The sequence below is a fragment of the Trachymyrmex cornetzi genome, unplaced genomic scaffold, assembly GCF_001594075.2.
Source record: "Trachymyrmex cornetzi isolate Tcor2-1 unplaced genomic scaffold, Tcor1.1 scaffold17, whole genome shotgun sequence".
NCBI lineage: Eukaryota > Metazoa > Arthropoda > Insecta > Hymenoptera > Formicidae > Trachymyrmex > Trachymyrmex cornetzi.
This window is the reverse complement of record NW_017296309.1, coordinates 247,644-257,156: the sequence shown is the minus strand read 5'-3', so window position 1 is coordinate 257,156 and position 9,513 is coordinate 247,644. Positions and strand designations below refer to the sequence as shown.

General features: G+C 38.5%; 1 protein-coding gene across 1 annotated transcript; it reads right to left on the bottom strand.

Annotated features, from left to right (window-relative positions):
* Positions 1–4,325: 4,325 nt before the first annotated feature.
* On the bottom strand, positions 4,326–5,138 carry LOC108759148 (uncharacterized). Its single transcript, XM_018504463.1, has one exon. The coding sequence runs from the start codon at positions 5,136–5,138 to the stop codon at positions 4,326–4,328; it is 813 nt and encodes a 270-aa protein (XP_018359965.1).
* Positions 5,139–9,513: the final 4,375 nt, after the last annotated feature.

The following is a 9,513-nucleotide window of genomic DNA, read 5'->3' as shown; positions in this document are numbered from 1 at the left end:
GTTTGAATGGCCGCTTCCATTTTGTGCGTTGCTGTAGCTCTGAAATATATTCCTTACTCCATCTCGTCCAAAAATGCTACTGCAATCTTTGAATCAATTGCCATCTGGACAGTTTGGATTCTGGTACATGGATTAAACTAGGGTCGGCCACCGCAGTCATCGGTGAACCAATCAAAAAGTGAGCGGGGGTGTGGAACGAGGTCGTTGAGATCTGTTGATATGGGAGTTAGGGCTGCCGCACACACTTCCGTAACAGTAACCATAAGACGTACCATAATAATTAGCCAATCACAGTCAAGAATTCTTTTGAACTCTTAATTCTGATTGGCTGATACTTACGGTACAGCTTATGGTTACTGTTACGGAAGGTGTGTGCGGCAGCCCTTAGTGATCGGGAATTTAATATTGCTTCTATTTGTGTAAGGAGCGTGTAGAGCTCTTCAAAGGTCAACGCCGTATCACCTGCAACACACTTTAAATGATACTTAGTCGACTTTACCCCGGCCTCCCACAAGCCCCCAAAATGTGGCGAGTAGGCAGGAATGAAATGCCACAATCCCCATATCGTTAATGGATTCGCTAATATGTACTTGTTCACTCATCAGTAATTATGCTAAACTCTTTCAATTCCCGATTTGCTCCAACGAAATTCGTCCCGTTGTCCGAATAAATGTGCGCTAGTTTTCTTCGTCTGGAGACAAAACGCCTGAGTGCTGCAACGAAGGCTTCCGTCATGTCAGAGATCAATTCTAAATGCATCGCCTTTGTGGCGAAGCAAATGAATAAGCTTACATAACACTTACTTAACTTACACCCTCTGCTCTTTCTGTTCTTTATCATAAATGGACCTGCATAATCCACCTCTGTGACATGGAAAGGTGGAGCAATGGATACGCGCGGTTTTGGTAGTTCGCCCATTAATGCTTGCGCCTGCTGTGGCTTGTTCCTAAAGCATCTTACGCATTCATGGACAACCTTTTTTGTTAGATTTCTGCCACCAATAATCAAAATCTTTCACGCGTGGATGCTAAAAGCGCTTGCGGAGCCAAATGTAACATTCGCAAATGCTCATCAATGAGAATTAACTTAGTGAATCAATGTCTGGCTGACAGTACTATTGGGTGTTTCTTATCTTTAGAAAACTCAGAGTGCCCTAATCTTCCTCTTACCTGCAACAGACCTTCATCGTCGATAAACGGTTGAGCGTTATTAAGGATTTGTTTGCACGAATTTTACCTGATCTGCTATTTTTCACTCCTACTGGAAAGCTTTCAGTCTGCGCTATCTTGATTAACGCCTTAAAAGACTCACTTATTTTTCATGCCGAAAGTGCACCTATTTTGCAATCATTTCGCTCTTTACAATTGTGTAAGAAACGTTTGCAGTATGCGATAACACGAATAATGCGTCTTGAACTTGATACATCCTTGAAAATGGATGATTCCGGTGAGTCCGTGGTTATGCAGCATGTTCCTTTAACCTCCGGAATGTTACCTTCTAATGTGACTAGTGCGGGCCAGTCCGCTTCCTTCTTTACCAAAAAGGACGGGCTGTGCCACCACAATTCGGATTGTATTAATTTGTTTGAACCTACACCTACACCGCGCGACAACAGATCCGACGGATTATCCTTTGTTGGGATATGTCGCCATTCGTACGACTCAGTTAAGTTTTGTATTTCCGCAACGCGGTTTGCTACGAAAACCTGCAATGTATTTGGCTGCATGCGCAGCCAACTAAGAACTATCTACGAGTCATTCCAATAAATGATTTTAGTAAAGGATATTTCAATGGATTGAACAACCTTGCCGACTAACCTTGCAAGAGTGAGTGCTGCAGACAACTGTAGCCGAGGGATTGTTTGTTGTTTTAGAGGCGCTACCTTATCCTTTGCACATAACAATCTAGCCTGAACGAATCTTTCTGCATTTTTAGATACCAAATATATACATGCGCCATACGCCTTTGCGATGCATCCGCAAAGCCGTGTAATTGTACTTCCAAAAAGTTTTTGCATGATTGGTTTCGTGGTACCTTGCATTGATTTAATTCTTAAACTTGCCCTCGAAAAGATAGCCATTTATAGTGCAATTCTAGTGGAAGAGATTCGTCCCAAGTTAATTTGTGCAACCATAACTCCTGCAATAAAATTTTTGCAACAATTATGCATGGACTGAGAAGCCCTAAAGGATCAAAAATTTCAGCAGTTTCAGCTAAAATCTGTCTTTTTGTGATCTAGTGTGTTTTTGCTTTTCTATGGTGAAGGTTATATTATCGGGAATTGTTTGCCATACCGTGCCTAACGTTTTGGTGTTACCGTCAGTATCGAAATCAACATTATTTGGATTTTGGTCTTCCTTTGGAATATTACGGATTACTGCTGGCTCATTGGAGGCCCATTTCCGCAACTGAAAATCTGCCAAACTTAAAATGTGCGTAACCTTTTGTTGTATCTCTACAGCTTCCTCAATAGTTTTTCCCCTTATTAATAAATCATCAACGTAGAAGTCCTTTCGAATGATTTTAGCTATTGATGGAAATTGATCTTCCACTTAGTTGGCTAACTCTATCAAACACTTTGTGGCTAAGAATGGTGCTGATGACGTACCATAGGTAAGCGTTTAATTCAAATTTCTGGATGGTGCCTCCTTCGATCGTATACCATAGGATTATCTACAATGACCACTGATCGGGATTTACTAAGACCTGCCGGTACTTGTTGTATATCAGCTGATATAGCGTACAGATGAATCCTGAATCTAATAGTGTGAAAAGATCATCTTGCACTATGGGTCCTATCATCTGTAAATCGTTTAACGAAACACCGTTATCTGTAGATGCAAATTCGTCGAAAACTACGCGAATTTTTGTTGTTAAGCTGTCAGGCTTCACTACGCAATGATGGGGTAAGTAATATGAGTTTTTTGGCTCTGTTTCTTCGACTATTTTTTGCATATGCCCTAGCCTTTCGTATTCAGAAAGAAATGCTATATATTGTTCCTTAAGTAATAAATCCTTACTCAAACGTTTCTCGAGACTAATTAAACGCTTATGAGCTGTTCTCTCCGAATCACCTAATTCACTGCTATCTCTCTTTAATGGAATACTTACAACGAACCTGCCGTCCTTGTTACAATAAGTATGCTTATGAAAGTGATCTTCACAGTCCCTTTCCTCGTTGGATGCTTACTGGCTCCGACGTCTTCAATTTCCCAAAATTTGGTATGGCTCTTGTCAATGTCGATTGATCTGTGTAAATTGCATTTGACGGAGTTGGAGTATACATCTCTCATGGGACCAACCGCCACCCATCCAAGTTTGGTTTTTTGCATAGTGATTTTATTTTGGTTCACCTTTAGCTGCCCTATACAGAGAAGATCCTAAAAACAGTCGGCTCCCAACAGAATGTCGACCTTATTTGGAATATGAAACGATGGATCTGTAAGCCTAATGTTAGCTGGAATTTGCAATTTCGACCGATTAACATACTGAGCTGGTAAATTTCCTATGATATCAGGAACTATTAAACATTGAATGTCAACCTGATAATTATTATGTTGCGCCAATAATTTGACATTGCACTTCTGATCTATTTTTAAAGACATTCCGCTTATAGCTTCAATATTCATATCAATTTTTGATCCTTACAACCTTGATTCTCGATACAACTTAGATGTGATAAGACTCGACTGAGAGCCCGGATCTAGTATTGCACGCGCCTTCTGTTTTTTTCCTCTGCTGTCGATCACTAATACTACTGCTGTAGCTAACAAAACGCTAAGCGAATTGCACTGATTTTTTTAACACAAGACCGAAGAAACCTTCGTATCTTCCGAGGGTGATGTTTTGACTTCCAAATTCCTTTCGAAATGTAGTAACGAGTTGTGTTTTCCCGAACAATGTTTGCATGTGCCCGCCCTGCAATCCTTTAAGAAATGCCCCGGCCACATGCAATTAAGACATAATTTGGCCTCCTTTAAATAACTTGCTCTTTTTTGAGGGGAACTATCAAGAAATTTTGTACAACTATCAACTTATGATTTCCCTTACACACTACATAACCTTGTTTTTGTACTAGAAGCGATTTTGTTTTTGCACATTCATTTTGCTTTGTTTTTTGAACATCTTTATTGTTTAGTTCTAGCGAATCTAATAAATCTGCACGTGAGTTCAAAAACAAAATCGCTTCTTAAATTCATTTAATGTAGGAATATCATTTCCGGCACGCTCCTCCTCCCACGCCCGGCCCGTGACATTGTCTAACTTAGTCGATATTAAGTAAATTAATAGAGCATCCCAATGCTCTGTCGATTGATCTGAAGCATTTAAGGGAGCAGGTGCTTATTAAGAGTGTCGATGGTTTCTCGTATTTTAGCAGCTGATTCCTCCTTTGAGGATTGAATATCAAATATGGCTTTAATGTGATTATGTGCTAACAACCTTTTGTTATTGAATCGACTAATAATCTCCCATGCTACAGTGTAATTTACTGTTGTGAGTTCCAATGACTTAATGAATTGAGCCGCCACACCCTCTAATGAAGCCCTTAAATAAAGGAATTTCTGTATGCAGTCAATGGTTTCATTCTTATGTATTAACGATTCGAATGTGTCACGGAAACTAAGCCATTCGGCTACTTCGCCACTAAATTTGGGTAATTCGATAGTCGGCAATCTGATACCTGACATCTTATAGATAACCCGATTACCTTGATTCGCGAATGAGTTGACCAAACCTTCATTGATTGTCGTCCGAGCCGCCGACGACGATGCCTGTAAATACTGCGCATCGTTCGTTGCAGCACCCAAAGACGCTCCATCTGCATTCAAATGGGAGGCGCTACGCGCGATTAATGATTCAACTTGTGCTATTGCCTGAAAATATTCGTCATCGAACTTTTCCCTATATTCTATCGCTTCCGTTAACCTATCAGTTTCCTTTTCGATGTCAGCTTGTATTTCTTCATATGTTTGATACGCCTTTCGTATGCTGCTGACGCGTTCGCGAATCTCTAACTTCTTTAACTCTTCTAGCGGTGCATGTAGATCTGCACATGATGCGAGCGTTTTTGCAAGATAATTCTTAAACGACGTGACTCTACCTTTTATTATGCCTCGAGATTTAATCAGGCCTTCCATGACTGTCCTTTGTTGCAAATAGAAACGTTTCTAACCTTAAGAAAATTGAAATGACGGGAATGCTCTCTTACTTGATCAGACACCATACAAGCCTGTTATCCCGAACGATCCTGTTGTCTCGTGGCGTTGACGCTCCTGAGATCGAGCCTGATTGGCTCCTTCCTGTGTGTTACATCGCTGACTGCGGCGCTGCTCCTGCAATCGAGCCTGATTGGCCTCTTCCTATGTGTTACGTCGCTGATTGCGGCGCTGCTTCTGAGATCAAGCCTGATTGGCCCCTTCCTATGCGTTGCGTCGCTGATTACGGCGCTGCTTACGAACCTTCTCAATTCCGATCTTCGAATGCTCTTGAACGCCCGGCCAACCGATGTTCGGCCTGATGCTGTTGCGAGTATCCTCTTAGAAATGTCCTTTCTTTCGTGCTACCGCCGGCGCCTCATTGATGCAATGGCGGTCGGAATGCTTGTTGGCGTGATGCCGCCCGAATCCTTCTTTCCTTCGCGCCAGCGCCGATGCCTCAAATAATGCAATGGCGGCCGGAATGCTTGTTACCGTGATACCGCCCGAATCCTTCACGATGTGATGGCCATTAGACATTGCCGCCTCGTACTCTGCTTCGCTGAATATATCAAAATGACTTGCCTTGATGCGAGCCCACACGAATGCTCGCGGCCTAAATGTGTCTCCGAATTTGTCTGCCCGGCTCGTTGTGTCGCCAAACTTCGTGCGCAGCCTAAATCTGTCAAATTTCTATCTGCTTCGCGACCACTAACGATCGCCGTCCAAATCAACACTATATCCGGCTCGAAGGACCATGTATAATATTAAATATTTCTACGGATTTCACTTTTCTGGAACTTTGAGTACGAAGCACGTGTTGTTCTTCTGTCTGTTTATTGCCATCTTATATTACATGCCGCGCCACCAATACTCTCTCGGAACAAAACTTCGCGCCGCTGTCCGGCCGGTAATACAAGTAAAACATAAAGTTAAATATAAAAATCCGGCAGTGACTATTCTTAATTTCATGTCTCTGTTTACAGTTTAATATTATTAATATTTGAGAAGATTACATGGAAATGAAATATGCTGGTATTTATTAATTTAGTTAGGAAATGATAATAACAAAGCGATTGTCCTCAGTCTCGATCGTGGCGGACGTGTTTCGTCTCGTTACAATCTGAGTGTTGTATGTTTTATTTTTTAGCATAAGCGTGGTCGGCTTTGACTGTGCTGTTTGTGTTTGTGTTCTAGTGTTTTCCTTTCCCAGTCTATCCCTTGTTGCCGTTCTTCCTGTCGAGAAGCGATTGTTCTCGATAGCGGCACGATACTGGTCAGCACCAAACTGTGACAGATTTCTTAACCTGAATAGTCGTAATATTAATATCTCAAACCCACGTGGCAGAGTGACGCTTTTTTCTGTTAGATTCCTTCATTTTATGGAAAAACACGTCGAGTAAGCTTAATTTTATTGATTTTTCGCATAAAAATAAGTTTAACAAGAAAAGAAAGATAATTCAATTTAACCCCATTTCAAAAATCAATGAAATTAGGCTTATTCGTTTTATTATGTTTTTGCATAAGACGAAGGAATTTGGCAAAAGGAAGCATCACTCTATCCTGCGAGCCTGAAATATTAATCATTTTACAATTCACGAATTGCATCTGCAGTACAAATTTTGCTGTTCCTAATATAAAATAAGAGGGCACTCCGCTTTAAATAAATATATTCCTCTTAATACAAGAGGAAAATTGTTAGAATAATATCCAATACGTTTTTAATGAACAGTCTACTGTATTAAAAGAGGAATACTCTTTCTGTAAAAGTGTTCGCTTAGAATATGAGATTACCGGAAATTTCACTTTATAAATAGATTTTTTTTTGGGTGTAGTACTTTTTGTGTTAACTTTCAAGAGTTTCAAGTACAACATAGAAAAATTTGTAATCTTTTTCATAATTTTTTAATTTCCTAGTCATCCTTAATATATTAAGCATATAGAGTTTAATTGTTGTAGGTTAGTCTTATGATAGGGGAGACCGGAGCAAGTGGTTGCAATTTTTTATTAACAATTTTTTCCGTACTAATGTATACATTTAAATTAATGAATACCTATGCATTGCTTCATATCTTTAACTAGATAATCAATTTTTTTCTGATTTGTATCTATGTCTTTAAATATGGGAGATCGGGGACAAAAGTAACACGGGACAATAGTAACATCGTCAATATTTCTTAAACTGTAACAGATATATGTATGTGGCCACGTGGTAAAATTCTATAAACAGATAGGCATTGAATCATTCGACACATGCTGATTTTCGCGAAACGTGCATGAGTGCAGAAGCAGAAATTACTTTTTTCATGCATCAAGTAACTTTTATTGCGTGCACAAAATTCAAAATATTTTTTTTCTTTATAACAAAGGTATAATGTATTATCTTAATACGTTTTAATGATTATTTGTGTTGATGTTTTTCACATTTGAATTGATTTTTATCTAGGTTTTTATTTTAAAAATTTACTATGAATCGTAAAGTACCATTAGGGGACACAATAGTAACATCGATGCCTGGGGTCAGTTATTCGATTTTATACTGTAGAATCTGGATTTTGTAAGAAGGACTCTTACTTCAGCTTACTTAATAGCATTATTAGCGACTTTTCTACATTTGGCGAATACTTTTCATAATCGAACCATGGCGTATATTCGGGATTTATATTTTGACAACTATATCTATTCATTCTTGGATACTCAGCGATATTTGAATGTTTGGCGTAAATCCAGGATTTACCTTCCGACTACATATAACTGAAATCAGGCCTGAGAACAACGAAGGTCTAGTTTTAATAATTTTCATTGTACTTTTATAATTAGTGATCTATGTTAATCTATTGTAGTCAACCGCTTTCATATGCATATTTGTTTATAATTTTGAAAATGACCCGAAGATAGTCGAAACGTTAGTTTGATGTAGACATATTTTTGGTTTGATGTAGATATATTTTTATTTTGTTTTTACTTTTATTTTATTTAACGTCAACTGTATCATATGTTCATTAAAATTTGTTTTGTTTTGACTTGTAACTCTTCTGATTATATTTTGTTTTACTTGAATTATATATGTGAGTCTTTCTTGATTATGTATTTTTATTAATAAAACCAATAAAATAACCATTATTTTATTTTTAAATAGTATGGTACAATAGTCCCTCTCTACTATTACAATCGTCCCAGGGATTGGGACGGTTATAACAGAATTCCTCATAGCTTTTAAACAAACATAACTTTTTTTTCTAGTTACATTGAAAAATTAAATCAACGAAAATTTTGTAGCTAAATAAATTCTACATTTAAGGCGATGCTAAAGCCTCCTGTTTTACCACATTTTCATTCGGTGAAAAATCTCTGTACTGGATGTACGGATTGCAAAAGAATTATTGCTTAAATTAAAGTACGCACAAACAGGATCTCAGCTGCACTAGATTTCGTGAGAAAATAAAAAAAAAGTTTCAGATTTGTTAAAAATTCACTTATTTTTGGCTCGTACAGCTGTCACCTCAGATATATATTTGCTTGATATAAGAGTTAGAGTCCATATCTTGAAAATAAGCTGAGATCACATTATTGAAACGAACGATACCGAGTTTGTAGAACTAAGATTGAAAGTCCAGAAAAGAAATATTTCCAACGAATAGAAAATATATGTATATAGGTGCTATGCGAAGACTGGGACTGTCAACAGAGCCGAAATTCCGTGTAGCAGTAGTTGCGCGGTCTTGCGATAGATGGTGCTGGCATATGTTAGATAAGAACAGATGTATGCGTTTGAGTAAGACAGAATGATATATATTATATAATATAATGTAAAAACTAAATCAAAGATGTCACCACTATTATCGAATTTGGAATTAAAAAAGTCTGTACTGTCGACCTTGATTGAGTTATGTAATCGGTTTAGCATCCCCCGCGTAACTACTGCTACACACTTCTCCAATCACAACGAAGTCCAAAAATGGGTGGATGAATGGATCGCCTCGAAAGACACCGCGTTCTACCGTCGTGGGATTGCCCTGTTGCCAGAGAGATGGGAAAAAGTAGTAGAAAATGGAGGAAATGACTTTGATTAAGGTATTCATTCATCTTCCCTTCAAAACAAATCGATTTTCGAGACGAAAAAACGATAGGAATTTAGTTTAACACCTAATATTATACAGGGTGTCTCAGAAAATGTTACTGAAACACAGTGGGGACATAGATTGGATCAAGGGGAACAAAACAGTTTTGTACCATTTTGCAGTTGACGAAATATTTAACGAGATATTAACGTTTAAAGATAGGCGAATACGAGCATCCGACCAACCTACTGATCATG

What these genes read in the sequence shown, in the direction of transcription:
- LOC108759148 (XM_018504463.1), bottom strand. Translation starts at nt 5,138, where the DNA reads ATGGAAGGCCTGATTAAATCTCGAGGCATAATAAAAGGTAGAGTCACG.